Consider the following 20,867-nt stretch of genomic DNA (forward strand, 5'->3'; position numbering starts at 1 on the left):
AAAAAGCATGACCTATAACGCACGTCGCTGTTACAATGAACAAGTGGTATCGTAGATTACAATATGGTACTTGCTCAGTCTACCCGTTTGTGAGAACAGACAAAGAGGAGATAAGATTGCCGCTTTATGCTTAAACTAATTGCGCGCTGACAATATTTAAAATTACCGATATAAGCGAGAATCGCGTTTTGCTTTTCTTTTTCTCGCAGCATTTCAATCGAATACTGACTGTTTTAGAGACCAGCAGATTTCCAAAAAAATCTATCTTCGCGATTAATGAGAATTCTAAAGCAAAACCAGAATTCTCTCTCGCTTCAATTTTCATTCTAGATATAACACAGTAGTTATAGGGTACTTTTACATAGCACGGAACATGTTTATTATATTTCCATTTGTGTTTTTATTCTGTTAATTTCTCATATAATACTAACAAAACATTTAATTACAAAACATGGTACGAGTGTGTGTTGTATTTTCTTTTTGTATGTATTATGTATGTGTCATATGTAAGTAAGTGTATATATGTATCGTGTGATGAAAGCATTAATTATGCATCTCTATGTGGTATGCATATCATCTGGTTAATGTAAATATTACGATTATTTCATAAGTTCTCTACAAGTAGATGGATTTTATAACGACAATTTACACGCCGAACGCGTGCAGTAAATACGTCCCATTTGCCCGCAGCGTCTCTTCGTTTAATTTTACATTCATCACGACTTCGTCTTGTATGGGCCTACGACCAATTCTTTTCTATAATCTATTCCGATGAATATGCAAACGCAAAAGAGATAGAAACGCTACTATAGTATGCGATACAATAATATATAATCGTATCTCAATATTAATCAATATTATAAATAGTTTTTAATAATTATTTGTCCAAACACTGAATATTTTACAACAGCCATCGATCTCAACTATTCATAATTCTATTAAACAGTTTGCAACTTTTACAGTTTCAATTTTTTTTTTTTTTTTTTAATATTATGCGTAGCGTGTCTGATCCAATATCATATCAATAATAGGGATATATCATAAATTTTGTAATTTGCTAAAAAATATTCTCTAAAAAATATGTTGACCTAAAGATTATTATGACTGATAATCACAGACAATTTTTTCAATTTTCCTTTCATTCCTTTTTCTTTCTTTCTTTCCTTTTTTTTTTTTAATTTTTAAATTTCTCAATAGTATTTTTTTTTTATCTTTCTTTTGCTGCCTCTTCTTCATCATCTTCGTATTCTTCTTTTTCTTTTAAACAAGTACAATATTCAAAATTCTACAATTCGTTTAAACGTTAGAATAATACTATTTTTTTTTTTTATTTATACATGATTTAAGAAGCGTTTTACATTTCAATCTTTTTTTCTTTTAATTACTTAATTTTACGAATAAAACGAAGAACCCAAAGACTCGAAGAGATGACTCTCGTTTACAAGAGGATGCAACGCTGCGATGTTTTTGAAATTGTCGTAAAAAGTATTAACGGGCACCGTACAGTTCCATGAATAACTTAACCACTCGTTTCATTATCACACCAAACTAGTAAATATCCAACACTTTCATTACCTAAAGCAAATTTATCTCGAGGTAAAGTATACATATACATATTCAAGTTCGAAGATTATACATATATATTTATGTATATATATATATATATTTGTTTCTTTTTCTCTAACGTCAAAAATTTTTGCTCTTTTTCACACGAATCACTTTTCAAAGGTGCTGACAGGTGTAGTTTAAACAAACAGTGCACAATATGAGTGGTGTATTATGCTATCTTTTCATGTAGATTATAATTAATTGATAATACTAATAATAACCATAATAATGAAGGCTGGATGCGTAATACTAAGGATCTTGTACACATTTCGTGAATTAGGGAATCATTTAAAAAGATACAGAGTATGTTTCAGAAAAGCGCTCGACAAACTCTGAATATTTTTTTTTTATCAGAGAAGTATACATAGAACATAATTTTCCGTATCACACGGACGCTAAAATCTATATTTTTTGTTTTTCTTTCTTTTAGAGCATAAAATATTTTATATATGGAGATTTTATAAATAAAAAAATAATTAAAAAACAGTGTTCTTAATTTATCTACTGACACGTGTAAATATATACCCATTATAAATTATTGTTACAATCACCACAGTTATTATAATTTGTGAATGGGAATATGAAGTATAGTAAAATACACCGCATATATTTCATAATCCCAAATAGTTCGTGATGATATTATGTAACAATTACAAGAATGCATTTTTTTTTTTAAAGAGAAAAGGATGTTCTCTTCCCTCCCTCCATAAAAAAAGTTGTCATTCGTATCTTTTCAACAATATTAGACCATCATGTGCACCATGTTCTCTAAATCATGTTTAATGTAATTAGTACATCTCGTTAACCCTAAAACCGTCATCCATAAGTAATAAATATCAATAAAATATCTAACATTGCTATTATATTTTCAAGTAAATTACTTTTCTTATGTCATATTACTTTTTTTTTACAGATTAAAATTAATTAATTATTATATTAACAATATTCGTCTTCCAATAATAGTCACTAATTATTGGTAATCATAATATTAAAAAAAAGAGAGAAAAAAAAAAAAAAGATTCAAAATACCTAAAAAAATGGCAATTTCTCGTGACCAGAACAAGTTTCTATTTCTTTCCCTTGTTTTATAACTTTTTACAAATCAGCATACGCATTTTGTACCAAACCAGGCCGATTAAAATGTTGCACGAACGACAAATATTTACGTGCTCAAATAATGTTCCTGCCATCATTTACTTCTTTATATTATTTCGTTAAATAAATTCGCGATCAATATTCATCGTATAACGCATTTCTTATTATTATCAAACTCTTTCGCTGCCACCTACTATTTCTTACTCTAGGCCATTTTTTCGTGTAAAGTGCACTTAACGGTGTCCATGGAGCACCAAATTTAAGGGACAACCACCTCGGCAGAAATTGATTAACCGCACTAAAATACTTTATCATAGCTTAATGGATGCATAGACACAATTAGTTTTTTTTTTTTTTTCAGTTTGAATATAAGTCATCGGGGTATATCTAAATCTATCACCGGGTTTAAAGCGTAGGTACATTAAAGGTAAGGCAAAACTGCATTTCACAGAAAGGTGCTTTTTACGGTATACAGTGATATATCCGTAAAAATCTGAAATATATTCCTATAAAGAACATTTATAACTTTTCCCAGTGTAGGAAAATATCACAAACATTTTCTAGAAATATTAATATTCTAGAAAAGTTTACTCGAAACAATGATCTAATTATCTTTTTACACTCTGTTAACGTAATTGATCACGTGATTACATATGCCTCTTACGAATCGTAGAAAAATTTCAGACAGAAATCACATAAAAATTATGATTAATCTCTTATACATGAGCGGTATGCTATTAAATTTTTGTAAAATAAAAGGTTTCTTTTTTTCTAGCGATTCATATTATTTAAATACAAAAATAAAGTAATAAGATTAATATTGTAATATTGGCAAGGCGGAAGCACAAACGTATAGGTGCATCGTTTAAAAATCTATAAAAACATATCAAAATAATATTGCGCGTACATAATCCTTCATTTAAAACAAACGAACAGGCTTCAATTTCTGCGGGGAACAAATCTTTGTTCCCCATTTGTTTCATTTTTATCTTTTTTTATCTTTTTCTTTTTATCACTACTATAAGACTTAAAATATCATCAATGTCTGCCAAAGTAGGTACACCTTCAGACAGTATCCCACGCTAGGAAACTGTTCCTTCTTGCCATTCTCTCCCCCCCACCCCCCTCTCTCATTTTTTCGCGCGCGCGCGTTCTTTCTTTGCTTCTTAATATCTATGTTATTAACTTAAGTTAAACTGGTAGCTGTACTTACATCAAGACAGTATCTAATCTAACAATTACATATTTTACAAGAACATTTGAAATCTGGCCCTACATTAGACATGAAATGTCACAAAGTTAATCGTACACCGTACACTAAATTCTAAATTTACATAAAATATTAAAAAATATTTAATTGTATGTCATTACATATAAAATCGAAATTTACAATAAAATTGTGTGCTTTTTATCTTACAAATTTCTCTTTGAACGTGAATATTTGGTATTTATCACGTGTTTCTATATTCAATCAATATATATGAACATATATGACAAAAAATGTAAATGACAGTCATGAAAAGTCATTAATTTTTTTTTATAAGTACATTATTTTTGTGCTATTTATATTTTATTCAATTTCATACTTGGTCCAATTATGCATAAAATTCTTAAATATATAACTCAAAATAATTTATGTAAAAGAGAACATTATAAATGCTTTTAGCTTATGAATGGTATATGAATATAAACTAAAAACATTTTTGATTTAGTGTAAAGTGACGATAACTCGTACACTTAAGCCTCAATAGTAGATAATAAGTAGAGTCTAGAAGACGTGCATAAAAGCACAGGCGTGGATAAAGTAACACTTTCATGAGCCTTAACGTGATGAAGCACGCGAGACTCGTTGGGTACGAAAGCAGGACATGTTCAATCGTTTATTGCTATAAGTATATCCCTTAAATCAACTACGAAGTGTAGCTGTTTAAAGTAACATTGTCATAACGCGATGTTTCATGTACTATATCTGGCCTTCTAATATTTTAAATGTATATCTATTTCCTTTATAGTAATAAAAAGCTGCAATCTCTGAAAATAGTTTGATGATTAAATGAATAACGTTCAATAAAATGAATCCTATTCCAAAGCGCACATAATTATAGCACATTATTTTTTGCTGTGCCGGTTGGCTGCTTACGATAGCTGTATATGCAGTCTCAATTGAGGTATTTACGACATCTGCGGGAACCGCAGGTACATGGAATCTTGATATCCTCGAAAGGAAATTTGTAGTCATACGTTAACTCTTCTCCTTGATTAATGCGACGGAGAGCGAAAATTAAAATGTGTTTCTTACCTAAGATGTCCACTACACGCGAGTAACAGTTTGGCTGAAATATGATTTGTAAATTATAAGTTAATTCAATAAAATTTTAATTACAGATTATTATAAATAAATATAAAAAATACTTTGCTTTTTTAAAAAATATATATAATTCATTAAACAGATAGATACCTCGCATGAATGATTAATGAATCTAGCTGCATTTCCTTTCATTGTAGCATCAACTACTAAGTGGTCATCGATTTTAAACATGTAACATCCTATATTTTTACTATCATAATATTTTTCTCGTTTATCAGTTAACGAAGCTCGAATTACCTATAAAGATTTATAAAATATTGTTCAAGAAAATTACACACAATATATTAATAACTAATAAAAGAGATTATATAAATAACAACACGTTTCTACACACCTCACCGGCATACTCAATAACCATCTCTCCAGCTTCAATATCTCTCAAGCAAAATAAACCCCTACCATGTATATGAGAATGATACACTCCAACTGATTCTTTCGATGTTTCTTTAAGTATTCTAAAGCGCATTGCCATTGGTAAATTTGTGCTTGCCACTCGCCTATAATTAAAAATTAAAAAAATTAAAAAAAAATATAATGAAATTAAAACAAAAGATGAAAATATTGTATATAATTTTTAAATAATGTTATATGTTATTTATAACTTAATTTAAATTTAGAAAGTATCTTAAACATTTATTGTATCAAATTAGATCATAAATTCACTTATTTTTTTAGCTATAAAAATACAAAAAAAAAAAATACAACAACTTATGAAATATTATTAACATAAACTTATTAAAATTTATGAATTAATCTATATAATAAGTGCTTAATATATAAATTTTTCTCAATATATTCATCTAAAATGATTATAAAATTTATATATTTGTTTTTACCTGGACTCAGCTTCAGAGATAGCAATCATTTTTGGTTGCTGCCTGTGCCTTGATGCGAGCCAACTAAACATATCATGAACTTTTCTTCCTTTAAACGGTTCAGCCCGGGCAGCACCATTATCGCACGCCTTTGGTAAATCATTTTCTATTTCTCCTGGCTTAGGCGGTGCTAAATTATGAAATCGGGGTTTATATTTAGTGCATCTATTTACATTCGGTAACTGTTCAATCAGATACACCGTAGCATTATTATCCAAGCCTAAATTTTCAATGAGAGGATTATGAGGCAACGGAGGTAAATTATGAGCCTTTCGAGCATTTTGCACGGCTCGAAATACAGTTTCCCATACTTCAGCCATTGAGGAAGCGGTATGAGTGAATCCATCCTGTGATTTTATTTCGTACATCAATGTCGGTCCCTTTGAAGTGTTTCTCGGTGTTTGTAGATTTGGTAAAGTTGGCTTTACAGATTTAATAGATTTACTAATCACTCTTGGTTTTTTAACAGCAACTGGTGGAGTCTTGGTTTTTAACATGTTAAATTTATTATCAATCGGTTTCATTTTTTCCTCAATCTTATTCGTTTTCAACGTGAATGTTTTTATCGGTAACAATTGCAAAGAAGCTATTTGTGGTACTTGTTTTGATGGTAATATTTCTACAGATGTTACTTGTGGAGATTTCTTATTTTGTGTCATCGCTTTCATGTTGTGTGTAATTTTATAAGAACCATCTTGCAATTGCTTTTGTAACACTATTTTTAACGAAGCGTTCTGTAATTTCTCTTTGTCCAGTTCCAACTTGAGATTTTCTTTTACTTTTTCGATCGCTTCCGTATTTAATTTCAAAGTTTCATTTATATTATTTATAGTCGTTTCCGGTTTCTTCATTGTAGGGGCTACTGCTTCAACAATTTGTTTCTTAGGTTCTGTAATCTTTTGTTCTGGTTCTGCTGGTTTAATTACTGGTTTCGTTGGCTCTTCTATAATCATTTCTGTTTTTTGCATGGCCTTTGTCGTATCCTGTTTCGGAGTTACGGCTTGCATAGGTAATACTCTATTCATAGGTCGACTTGTCGGTACATTGCTTGTAGACATTGTAATTTTATTTTGTACAGCCGAGCTGGCAATCACTGGATTGTTACTTGTACTTATATTAATATTGTTTGAATTCGGTATAGTACTACTATAATTATTATGCACATTATTTACATCATGATTTAACTTATTTACAACTATATCCCTTTGAGTTATACAATGATTAGGTAAGGGGGGTATTTTAGATGATATGCTAGATTTTATCATACTGGTATTTTCTGATACATGTTTTGAGTCAAAATATGGTCGGACGTTAGTATTCATCTGTTCCGAACCAAATAATGGTTCTGTAATTTTCCATGGTCCGTTATTAGGTATAATAGAGTTGGAAACTGGACTTGGGCGTACAGCTACCCTTGGTATTGTTGGTATTGAGTTTTGCAACAACTTAGGAGGCGATGTTACTCTTACTACAGCGTGAGGTTCAGATAAACATGTATCTGGTAGCTGTATTGATGTCACTGGTTCTACAACATTTTGACATGATACAGGCAATATGGCATTACATGTAGTCGAGGCAAAGGTTTGTTCAGATGTTGCGGAAATATTAATTTGTGGCGTTACAATAGGTTCTGGTATAGATGTTGACTGATTTACAACGACGTAACCACCGGGTACTGTAGGTATATCGGAAATATTTCCTACATTAGGTGGTAAGGTAGAAATATTAGATACATTTTGAACAGTAGGTATCGCCGATATATTAGTTACATTAGAAGTACTAGGCAATGTAGGTGCATTAGATATATTAGATACATTAGATGCACTAGGTATATTAGATACACCAGGTACGCTAGATGCGGTAGGTACGTTAGATATACCAGATGCATTGGGTACATTTGATACACTAGATACATTGGATACACCAGATGCATTAGATATACTAGGTGCGCTGGGTATGTTAGATACACCAGATGCATTAGGTACATGTGGTACACCAGGTATACTAGGTGTATTATTAGATGCATTGGGTATACTAGGTACGCTAGGCACACTAGATACACTGGGTATTGTGGGCACATTAGATATATTTGATATATTTGTTATACTTGATATATTGGATACGTTAGATACATTGGATGCAGAGGGTACAGCAGATATATTCGGAATAGCGGGTACAGCTGGAACATTAGGTACATTGGTTACACTAGGTACATTAGGTATGCTGGCTATGTTAGTTACATTGGATACATTGGATACATTAGCAACGTTTGGTACACTTGGCACTCCAGGTACTCCAGGTACTCCAGATACATTTTGTACAGATTGCACTGCTGTTACAGTGGGAACACCTGGAACAGCCTGAACATCTACAATAGGTTCCATAAGTTTAGAAGCTTGAAAAACTTGCGTTGTTGTTTGATAACTGCTTGCTAACACTTGTGGTACTGTGCCAGTCATAAACTGACTGGAAGACATTACTGTGTTGCTTACAATAGTTTCCAAACCATAATACATTGGTTGATTTGAAAGAAACATACTGCCTGTAGAATCTGTAAACATTTCTAGTGTTGGTGTTGAACTCAATAATAATTGTTCAGATGATATAACTCCACATTGAATTGCACTAGGTTGTTGCTGTATAATTGTTCCAAGAACTGTTGGTTGTGTTTGAGCAATTTGTACACCAGGCAATATTGATATACCTCCATTTTGTAATGCCAACAAGTTATCAGAAGATGCTTGTATGTATGCACCAGGAACTAAATGATTAGTTGTTATAAACTGAGGTTTAAATGCAGTTTCATGTTGACCTCCAATTGTTGTTACATATTGAAGATTTTGTCCAGATTGTTGTTGCAATGTCTCAACATATGCAGACATGATACCAGGAGATGCTTGTTGTAAAATAACAGTTGGCCCACTTGGTCTTTGAGTTTGTTGCAGTTGTATAACTGGAGTATTATTTTGCATTGGTTGAAACCTAGCATGTCCATTGTGTGGCTGTATAGTATTTTTCACAATCTGTGTTTTTATTCCTTTCGTTCGAGACTTTGGCGCTCTTGGAGATTTTGATTTAGCTAATTTTGTTATCTGAATATTTGCTTGTGATTCATTAGTTGCAGTTTGAACGCCTGTAGAAGAAAACGTAGGTGATATTTGTGGACTTGGAACTGTTTGAGAACTTGCACCATCTGGAGAATTCATGGGTGTATTAATAATATTTTGTGATATACTAGAATCACTTGCAACAGATGGTGGATCTGTAATTTCTGTTATTTGAACAGTACTTTCTTGAGGTAATACTGAAGGATTTGGTAATGTAGTTGTTGTTCTCGTATACTGTGTTTGTACAATCATATCATTAGATGTTAATACTGTTTGATGAACAGTTTCCACAGTAGCATGCGTATGAATTTGTGGTGTAATAATTGCTTGTGCTATTGGTTCGATTTGAATAGCTGGATGAGGTGATGGTACGGAAGCTTCTAAAGGTGAAGTAGCTTGTATATCTGGATAATCAGACGAAAGAGTATGTCCTTCAGATGGTGATAATGTTATAAATTGTGGAGACACAGAGCTAATACTCGGAGAAAATCTAGAATCAGGTGATGCTAATTTATTATCCATAGTTTCAGAATCACTATCGCTTGTTATCATGATATCACAATTTGTCAAATGTCTGTTATAACTATCTTGTGTTCTATATGTACAACGACATCGTTTACAAGTTACAGGACGATCTATGTGATCAAATGGTGCATCACATTGAGAAGTAATAGTAGTTCTTTCACTTTCAACATGTTGTGGTGATATGCACTCGTCATCGCTGGAAATATCATCAGCTCCATCTAATTGTGGAATTTCTAAATTCAATTTTAAATTATTTTCTTTAAAATTAGTTTGTTGTATTGTATATTTTTGATAATTAGAAACGTCATCATTTTCTTTAGTCTTTTGTGATTTATCATTAGATTTTGTAATATGTGACCTAATAAATCCATATATTCGTTTTGATCGTAAAATATTATTTGAAGATTTCGTACAAGGATTAAACTCTTTTTCAGAAAATGAAGTAAATTCGCTACTGTCACATGACGATTCATCGTTGATACCATCTAATTGCGGGATTGATAAATGTTCTGTCATACGTAATGCTGTAGTTTTTTCTTCAATATTATATTCTGGTGAACTGCATTCACTAGCACTGCTTGGATCAGCAGGCCCATCAACTTGTAATATCCGTGGCTGTTGCCTCGCGTGCCAAAAAAGTCGTTTATGTTCTTTACCTTCCTCACGACTAGTAGATAGTACTCTACGATTAATACCATTAGCATCTTCAATACAGTATTTCAATTCCCGCATAGAATCAGATAAAATGTTAGGTGTATTTGCTCTGCCTACAGTAACCATGATACTTTCTGGAATTCTTAATTCATGTAATGTAGGTGGCCGTTCATTCTGTGAATCTAATACCATTACGCTTGTTTCGTTCGATTTTGTGATACTTGAATTTCTAGATAATTTTCTTCTTTTTATGCTGGGACCATAAGTACCATCCAATTTACAACTCCAAGTTAAACTACAAGATCGTTGATGATGTCTTTGTCCTCCAACAATTAACGGACTATTTGACATTACTTCCGATTTAGATCGTTTTAATTCTCTGCCTCCCCGTTTTTGATTTTTAGAACTAAATAAATCATCCATTAAATCTTGAACAGAAGTTTTAGTTTCTAAATGAACCCATAAATCATTGTGCGGTCCTAATTCTACTAAAGGAGGATCTATTTTAGAAACTTTACTTTCAGGTGGTTTTATAATTTCATCTACTTCAGATGCCAACATATCATCTTTGAATAAATCAGCTGCAAAGGTACCATCATTTTTTAAGTCCATTGCCAAAAAATCTTCATATGTCATCTTTGGAAATATATCTTGCATAGAAATACCATCTAATAAATCATGCGGCAAATCTTCAAATATGGCTTCCTTTAATTCTGGTGGTAAAAGATCTGTATTATTTTGTTCTGCTAGATTTTCATCAACTTCTTTATTACATACTGCATCAATTAAAGCATCTAAAGTTTGTTTAATAACTAAATATTCAGTTTTTTGTATATTTGTATCTTCTTTCTCTTGTTCTTTAGAATGATCAATAGTTATATTATTTTCTATATCAGAAGAAACTTCTGGTACATATACTTGTATATATGTTCTAATATAATACCTTACAATTTTAAAAGGATTTACTGTAGACCAATATAATCGAGAACATTTATAATCGCAAGGTATAATTTTTTCAACTGTATCGGAATATTCAGGTATAACAGTACCTAAACAATCAATCATCAATGAACCTATCATAACTTTTACTTTATTTGGTTCTGCATATTTTTTTTTCTTCCGATCTAGTTCCACGTATACTGGTCTTCGTAAACTAAATTCATTCTCATTTTGTAATGTTTTATCTGTGCAGTTATTTAAATGCAAAGAACAAAATACTGTTTTATCGTCATTAAAAGCAAGTCCAACATTCCTTGCACAAGGATAATGAAAAGTACTGTTACAATTTTTCGCGCAGCAACCAACACTGGCTCCTTTCTTTCCGCATTCTGAACAACGAATTAACCGACCTCTTGAAGTAGCACTATGAACATTCTGTAAAGAACCATCAATTTCTTCAAATACTTCATTAGACCAAAGTGCACAATTTGAATGTAGCCATTCATTTTGGCCGCAATATAATAATCGTCCTTCTTTTGTTTCTGGACCATCACCTAAACCTTTGCACAAACAACATGATCTACTATCTTCAACGTGAACGTTATATAAATTTGCTGTTTTGGCTGCAATTGCTTTTGGTGCTTTCATTACTTCTTCTTTCCATATTTCTAGTATAGAATCATCAAGTTTTGTAATTGGACTATCATCTTTATTAACATCCTTGGCAGCTGTTAATGCATCATTTTTTCCATTATTTTTAATATTTTTTGGACTAAACCATGGAAAGACTTCTCGTAAAATTTCATGATAAGCTTCAGTAAGTTCCTTGGTTTCAGTATAATTAATTACATGTTCTATATCACAATGAAATTGAGACAATGTTTTATATTCATTGTTATTAACTTTTCGTTTTACGGACATCAATGTAGGTGAAGGTCTAACAATAATTTGTTGATCCAAACAATTGCATTCTGTATCATTTGAATTATTACTTGAAATTTCTTGAGTTATCAAATCTTTTTTATCATTATCTTTTATAGCACAATTTTTTACTCGAACAGAACATTCTTTTAAATGAAATTTTTGTCGAAGACGTCTCAAACCTCTTCTATTAGTGCAATCATTTTGTTGATCTTCATCCAATTTATTTGTTGAATCAGATTTTGAATTATTATTATGTCCAAATTCTGTATTTTTATTCTTTTCACTATTACCTTCTTCAATTTCTTCTATATTGGGACTTTCTTTGATATTTGAATCTGTTTTTTCATTTGAAAAATCCAATTTTTTTCCATTAGAAACAGGTCTACATAAACATTCCTTCCTTGGACTCCATTTTAATGCAGCGCAAACTTTTTTATTCTTACTTAACGATTTTATAACTCCTATGAAACCAGCTTTAAGTTCAGCTTCTATGGCATTTCTCCAAATGGAATTAGGATTAGAGGAACATTGACTGCATGTAAATTCAATAGTATCAGGTAAATAACTAAGAATTTGATAACGTTCATCAGAAAGCCCTTCACATTGAGCATGTACCCAATAAGAACATTCACTACATTCCATCATCTAAAAAATAAAATATAGAATTAAGAAGAATTTAGTTATTATTATAGTTATTTTTCTGAAAAAAATTATATAATATATTTTTATAAATTTGTATTTATCTGTACTCAGATATGAATTTTTACAGTAACACATGTAAACATATATTTATTAATTTGTAGAATAAAATATATACTTACCTTTGTATCAAAATCGTTTTCATTGTAACATCTTTGACATAGAGGACAGTAATTTCCTTGTTGACGTAATTTAAAACACATGGAGCATAATGGTAAATTGCCCACATGAACATTAACTCCTTCACTACCACAGCTCTTACACTTAACACAGCTTTGACACACATAAGGTCTTTCAGGACTATAAAGTCTCGCACTAACACCAGATTTTGACAAACACGAATGGTGAAATGATTGACGACAACGAATGCAAGACAATTTTGGACCAGATCTTAGATGGCAGGATTGGCATATTGTACATCGAGGACAGCACCAGTTTGGTTGAGCACAAGCATTCCATTCACTGGGTTCCAAGCAAAAGGCATGATATGGCTCACAACAGCATTGACAGTGGATGAGCTGGAAAGATTTTTACAATGTACAATTATATATAATTCTATTCATATATGCATTACTTACCGGTTCTTTTCCAGCACTTCCACAAAGGTAACAAATAGCAGGAATATGAAAGAGTTCTGAACCAATAAGGGCAAAACCTTTTGCTCCAACTTCTGTAGGATCATACTGTTCCCAAAAGTCTATAGATACTGTGTGTAACGTATCATTATTTGATTTAGATACCTGTAATGATTAATTTTTTTTGAAAACTACAAATATTAATATAATAAAATTTTAATTATTATATTTGCTTACTTGAAAATTTGATGTTGATATATTTTGTTGTGATTTTCCTCTCTTAGGGTGAGGTTGTTGTGTTATACTAGCAGTATTATGATTTACAGTATTTTCATCATTATGTTTTTGTGATTCTTTCTCTTTTGTTTCATCCTTTTTTTCTATCCTATCATTTTCCTTTAAAGTTTTCGGAATGTGCTTATTGCTTTCAGTACCTTCTTTTCCATCTATTAAAGGAAAAGTGGCAATTGGTTGACCAAGAGCAACACTTGCACTTCGACAAACATGTTTCACTCTTGGTCCTTTCAATTCAAGTCTCTGCCTCAGAGGTTGTGGACATTGATTTAAAGATGGTACAGAGAAAATTGGATTTTTCAATTTCTTTCTCACTTTTATCCTATTATTTTTTCTTCTTTTTTTATTAGGTGATATATTCAGTGATGAGTCAACTATAAATTTTAAAACAAATTTATAAATATTAAAAAATTATAATATGTATAAAATATATTATGAGAATCATTATCTTACATTTGTCTAGTTTTGTATATAGAAAACCACCTGTGCCTTGAAAACTGGTTTTTTGACCTATTTCTATATTTCTCCAACTCATAGCTGATTTGAATAAGTTCTTTTCTGAACTATCTTCTGCAGGCCAACCTAACTTAGAAGATATTAATTTTTGTCCTTGATTATCATTATCTTCTTGATTTAGTGTTAATGGAATACTCAAAGGATCTCTCATTATTGGTGGTAATAATGTATTTAAACCTGTTCTTAATGAAGAAGGAATATTATAACATTTTAAACACATTTTTAACCAACAAGCTGGGCATCTAGCTTTATAAACACATCTCATGAGATTCCATTGCTGACTTCTTACAACAGGTGGTACTAAGCATAAACCATCGCCTTTATGACATTGAAGGATTGGAAGGGCACTATTTGTAGATTTTGCACAAGCTTGCCGTTTAATCATTTTGCTGATAAACTTTCTACATGATTCACAACTGTGAATACCAAATTTTCGAGCCTGTTTCACGAATCGATAAAATCGTACAGCACCACAAACGCCACATTTAATGGTGCCTGTTAAACCTAAGAAATTATATAAATAAAATAAATTTATTTTTTTTATTTCATATAATGATTATATAATTTTATTTATATCATAAAATAAACTTTTAAATTTGCATAGAAAAAAATATTATTTTAATTTTTTTATATTAAATATTTAATATTTAAATAATAAAAATTTTATATATTATATATTTAAATATTTAAATAAAAAAATTATTACAATTTATTATAAAGATTATTACACATACCTAAGTTAGTGTTTCCAGTTGTAATGCTATTACTATTTGTTTTTGAAAAGGGACCTTCAGTTCCACTAACACATTTATTATCTAATTTTAATCTTGCTTTTCTTAAAATAACTTTTCCACCATTTAATTTCATTCCAGTCCATTCAGACTGTTCGTCTTCTGTATGATTACTATGTTCACTTCCACTTTCAGATAATGTACTTTCTGTGTCAAAATTATCAGAATTTCCCTCTGTATTTTTATTCCCATTATCAATATTAGTTTGATTTTTTACATTGTTATTTTCTTTTATTTTTACTTCAAAATTTGTCTGAACTTCTAAGTCAACTGTATCATTTTGAGTTCCTGATCTTGTTTGGATCCTGGAAGACTCTGAACTTGGAACATCAGAATCAGGAAGAACTTTTGTAGGAACAGAAATTGGTTTTTGGGCTTTAGAGATAGATAATTTTGCATTTTGAGCTTTTCTAGTTGTATTTGCTGTTCCACTTTGATTATTACTGCATTCATCAGATGAAGATTTTACTATTTTATTTTTAGACGATACATTTATTTTTTTAACACTTGTATTAATAGTTTTTGATACTTGTGCGTTTTGTATAGAAGGAGCTAATTTTTCAAGATTTTTTGCTGGTATAACAGTCTGGATATTGGAATTTACACGTTGAATTACTTTTTTGGCTTTATTTTTCACTTCTTTGTCCTTTAATTTTGTACAGAGTTTAGTAATATTTCCTTCTTTTAATTTTGGTTCCTGATTACAAAGTTTGTTTAATGTAAATTTAGCTTTCTTTACATGTGTACCAATTTCATTTTCACTATGCTCTGCTCCAGAAATTTCTTCTAATTCTTCAATAAATCTTTTATTTGGTTTAATAACTCTCGAAGAATGGGCACTTCGAACTGGCAAAATAAATTTTCTTACAGCATTTGGTTTATCTCCACATTGTGCTGTTATATTACGTACATTATTACTGTTAGATTTAGCCCTTTGCAATAATCTTTTTGCAGTACTATTACGTAGTTGTCTTGTTCGTTGATGCTGGTCTAAAATATTATTCACTGATTTTAATACTGGTGTTTTCATAAAATTGGAGAATTTTATATTTTTACAATTTCTGCGACTTTTAGGTCTATGAAATTTAGCAGTACGTTTGGAATTTAATGGTGTCATATCTTTTTTATCATCTTCTGCTGATTTGATATTTTTATCACATAATTTTTCTGTATCATTTTCAGTGTTCGATGGAGAATTTTTGACATCTGTAATATTTTGTTCATTCTGTTGTGGCATAGAATTATTAACAGCATCAGATGATAACTTAACAGTTGTATTTTCTGTGTCATGTTGTTGTGTTTTTATATAAGACACGGAAAGATTAGCCTCTTTAGTGCTAAAACCATGGAATGGTGGATGTTCCTATGAAAAAATATATTAAACTAAATTATTATTATAATATTTATTATAATTATTAAAATATATTAAAACTAAATTATATTAATATTATTTTCTTTTTGTTTATTAATATACAATATCTTATATTTTATTTAAATTATTAAATTAAATATTGAATGTTTACATCTTATATTTATGTTTATTTTTACTATATAAATATATTTTATTAGATAATTTCAATATGACGAAAGATATTTAATAATTTGAAGGCATTAAAAAGTTAAGTTAAAGTTTACATTTTATATGAAATAAGAAAAAGAAATTAATAATATAGTTAAAATATGTTTTTAGAATAAAAACAAGATCGAAATATAAATTTTTTATAAAATCATTGACATTTTCCACTATAGCGGTATATTAGTATGTATTATATACATCTGCCATTCTGAGTCTGTGATTCCCTTCTAATAGGTTAACTTTCATTATACAGCCAAATCTTGGACTTTTTCAGGCCACCGAATCGGCGCCGTATGCGTCCCTATGACGCTTATAAAATAAATACAATTGTTTGTAAGTCGGGAAAGAATTATATACTTTAACTAATTACGCGCCTTACTACAAGTAGTTCTAATGAAAGATAAACTACGAATTACCTTCTCGTTGTCACCAAATGTTTCGTTGAACAGGGAAAGTCCGTAGTAGATGTTCTCGGCGACGGTTACCGAATCACTTTGGGCTGTCTCGGGCTGACCGAGAACTTTGATCCGTTTCCTGGTAACCGTCTTCGGCGGCTTCCCGGGAAACTTGGACCTTCCCATGTTCACTTTTTTCAACGGCCAACCTCAACCTCACAACGAAATTCTGTTTCCATTTTACGCGATTTTGCCCAGTCGAGGCGCACCAACTGAACACCAACGAACACTTAACACACACGGAACTCACAAGCTTCGTTAAACATCGGTTAACGTCGGCTAAATTCGATGATAGCCGCGAAATACGCGCGTACTGTCAAACACAGAATCACTAGTAGTGTATATATAAGATGGGTACATGTGTTTTCAAATACAAATGCGCGTATTCATCTAGTGATTTTTACTTGAGCAAATCCAAGTTACGCGCGCTCAACCGCATTAACTCTTATTTTAATTTGTATAATTATAATTCTATATAAAATTCACATATTACATAAGATTAAATACTTGTGTAAATTATAATTAATATTTTTTTTATTTATAAATTATTAATATCTATAAATAATTAATAATTAATAAATAATTGATAATTATTCATAAAATGATAAAAAATCTAATGCATAAATTTTTTTATCTACAAACAAAAGATTTTAATCTTATATTCAATTAACGATGATAGCGATGATATGATTGGTTTTGTATTGCATATTAAATACTGTCCAGTTTTGTCCACCATAATACATTTTATATACTAGGGAATATTAATTTCCATTTTGTAATACTAATTAATATAATTTCCATTTTATAAACATTTAATTATTTTAAAAATATTATATTTTATTTATTTTTTTATAATTTTTTAATCTTAAATTTAATTTATTTTCAATTCTATATAAAAAAATTGAATTTTTAAATATTACTATAAATAAAAATTAAATAATTTTATTCGAATTACTATTATTCAATAATTTTTAATTTTAGAAAGAAAAAGATATATTTGAAAAGTTATTATTTATAGTAATATATTTTTATTGAAAAATAATAAAATTAGGAAATATTTTTATAAATTAAAATTTATAATATATTAAATAAGATCAATTAAAAATTATAAATGTATTTGTTTAATATGTTATCTTTGATTATATGAATATCTTTCAAGCAATAAAATTATATTGTTTTATTTTATTTTACATTACTTCAGATAATAATTTTATAAAATAATATTTAAAAACGAGTTATTAATATTAAAAATTATCGAAAACATTACTAATATTTAAAAAAATTATGATACGCTACTTGAATTGATTGTACAAATTCTTTTCTATAATTAATTAATTAAAAAAATTAATTTATTTAAAATTAAAAGTAAAATTTATACTATATTAAGAGGAATAGAGCAATATAAAGATGATTTAAAATAAAAATATGAAACAAATTTATTACTAATTAATTTTATCTTTGGATCGTTATATTTGATACATAACCAATCAATATTAATTAGTGATCATTTTTTTTACTTTAAACTGTTGAGTCATTATACAAAATGTAAAATTCTCTTTATTTCATCAAATTCGCTTTATTATATTATTATTATTATTATTCATTTTTATTATATTATTATTCACTTTATATCTATTAATAGGAATTATACAACATTTATTAAATTAAACAAATTTAAATAAAAAGACTTTTAAATACAATATTTTTAAATAAAAAATTAATCGAAGTGTTAAAAATAATTGAGGAAAGTGAAAAAATTAATTTTATCTCATCATTCATTGTTATTTTTTTTCACATTATTTTATCAAAATTAAAATCTTTTTTCGGATCGAGATTCTGCTACCTATTAATAATATAATATTAGGGATTTAATCAAATCAGTTCATTCATATTACGTAAAGACTAGGGTCGATAAATGAGGTATACATGAATTACAAATCCGGTATTTCATGTGCGCTGACCTGTGTTCCATATAAAAGGGCCTCCATCGATACAACCGTCAAGTACCACTTTTAGATCCATATTGTATTTTTCCTTTGTATCCTCGTTGTGTATAAAGCTCGTTCTGCACTTTGTTTATAAAACGTTCCCTACATTTTATTTCGATTTTTCTACATATGTACACAAATAATTAACGTCAACAATTTCTTTACTTGTGCCATTAAATAAAAGCAAAATAAAAGTTTTCTTTCTATTTCTCCGACGATCAAATCAAAAGATATTCGATTATCGATGCAATTGGCGTTATTCCCACACACTTTTTTCTTTGAATCCGGAAGAAGGGAAGACAATATTTTCTCTGATTAAGATTGAAATGGAAAAGATATGACAAAATCGATAACCATCTCTACTTTTATAGCAACACAAATTGAGACGTGTTATATAGAATTCAAATGTCGGCCACCAATATCATTTCATTCTATCGATTTTTCCGTATCAGAAATATTTATGTACGCATACGCGTATACATGTACTAATAAACTCTATATTTTTAATAAGGGATATCAATACCGTATTACGTTTCCCTCTTTTGTGCCGTTCCAACCAGGTCAGAAACTAAATTACGCCGCGTCACAGAGAAATATTCGGATGCAGCCGCTGTTCTTGATTATTTCAATTTATGTTTATGGCCAAAGCTAAAAGGGACGTTGAAAAATTATTTTATATTCAGTCAGTTTTTCATAACTCTTAATTAAGAAAAAAAAAATATATATATATATACGTACGTTTTTATTCATTTTTAATTATAATACCGTTTAAAGGAAAAATGGGCGAATATAGTCGAATTATCATTGAAGTTAAATATAATTTCAAAAATTTTAAATAAATATGTTTATTCGTAGTAATTATTTGAATAGTTTTATTTAATCTTGATAAATTATATAAACTCATCGAATTGTCTTATATCATAATTATCATATTGTAATTCATAATATTAAAATAAAAATAAATAAAAAATTAACAGATACAAGAAAAATCTATTTTCTTATTTCTATCCAAATTATAAAAAATGAAGAATAATAAAGTGCCTACAAACGACTATTAATTGGATCTAAATTCATTTTATTTAACAAAAAATACTTAACGTAAAAGAGGAAAACGCTACTTATCAAACAACCAGTTACATAAACAAACGTGTACCAAATATACTTGCAACCCTCGTCAAATGTTTTCCCTCTGAACCGGGACTCAAACCACGCAAAACAAGCGCTTTAAAAAAGAACTCATCCCCTTTCTCCTCCTCCTAAAAAAAAAAAAAAAAAAAAAAGGTATACCAGAGACCAGCAACAACGATCGGTTTGCAAACTGTATTTTCAAAAAAACTGAAAGAAAAAAAAAAAATCAAGGCGAAATAAAAGGTGCTCGAAGTCGAAGGGAAGAAGAAGGTGCTATAATATGCAAAATCGCGTCGCGTTGAATCAAATTCAAATTGGAGACGATCTAACGCGATAGTTTACCTGTATACCGCGGAAACCTGAGACTCGTTACGCCGGTATACGATTAAGCGGCGGGCGAACGAGTTTATCTCTCGATCATTCCGCTCGAAATGCCCGAGCGGGTGTGGTACCGGCCGTATTCGTTGGGATCGGTCAGCTAGCCGGTTGTAACGGAGCTATAAGATCTGCTGTTCCGTTTCGTTGCTTTGCATCGCGTACTTACTCTCTTTCTCTCTCTCTCTCTCCCTCTTTTTCTCTCCCCCTCTGTCTGTCTACCATACGTCGCCGTGTTGGTGCACACGGGCTTCACCTCGGTTGGACAAGTGTGCGATCCTAGAAGGATAACGCGTATATGCGCCACGACTTGCTGGACCATTTGCGAACCCATGAGAAAGACCGATGGACGCTTATACATATTAATAGCTACAC

The 20,867-nt window shown here is 30.0% G+C and overlaps 1 protein-coding gene and 2 long non-coding RNA genes across 4 annotated transcripts; 1 reads left to right on the forward strand and 2 right to left on the reverse strand.

Moving 5' to 3' along the window:
* Nucleotides 1-4,326: 4,326 nt before the first annotated feature.
* On the reverse strand, nt 4,327-17,322 carry trx (histone lysine N-methyltransferase trithorax). Of its 2 annotated transcripts, XM_086907825.1 has the most exons (11): nt 16,963-17,322; nt 14,914-16,333; nt 14,117-14,683; nt 13,607-14,037; nt 13,373-13,534; nt 12,917-13,312; nt 5,908-12,740; nt 5,406-5,568; nt 5,162-5,308; nt 4,844-5,036; nt 4,327-4,734 (listed from the first exon to the last, which is right to left on the reverse strand). In XM_086907825.1, the coding sequence occupies exons 1-10, from the start codon at nt 17,125-17,127 to the stop codon at nt 4,863-4,865; spliced, it is 10,458 nt and encodes a 3,485-aa protein (XP_086763951.1). In that variant the 5' UTR covers nt 17,128-17,322; the 3' UTR covers nt 4,327-4,734; nt 4,844-4,862. The 2 variants fall into 2 exon arrangements, with proteins under 2 accessions (XP_086763951.1, XP_012347592.3); XM_012492138.3 differs by having other exon boundaries at nt 4,327-5,036.
* Nucleotides 11,705-12,923, forward strand: LOC147658768 (uncharacterized). The gene is made up of 2 exons (XR_015291993.1): nt 11,705-11,988; nt 12,470-12,923. It is a non-coding gene; the product is annotated as an uncharacterized LOC147658768 (long non-coding RNA).
* A 2,525-nt stretch (nt 17,323-19,847) lies between the features above and the next one.
* On the reverse strand, nt 19,848-20,555 carry LOC116415107 (uncharacterized). Its single transcript, XR_004225664.2, has 2 exons — nt 20,460-20,555; nt 19,848-20,245 (listed from the first exon to the last, which is right to left on the reverse strand). It is a non-coding gene; the product is annotated as an uncharacterized LOC116415107 (long non-coding RNA).
* Nucleotides 20,556-20,867: the final 312 nt, after the last annotated feature.

This window comes from Apis florea, unplaced genomic scaffold (genome assembly GCF_048593485.1).
Source record: "Apis florea isolate Af1SG1 unplaced genomic scaffold, ASM4859348v1 contig_1645_pilon, whole genome shotgun sequence".
NCBI classification, from domain to species: domain Eukaryota; kingdom Metazoa; phylum Arthropoda; class Insecta; order Hymenoptera; family Apidae; genus Apis; species Apis florea.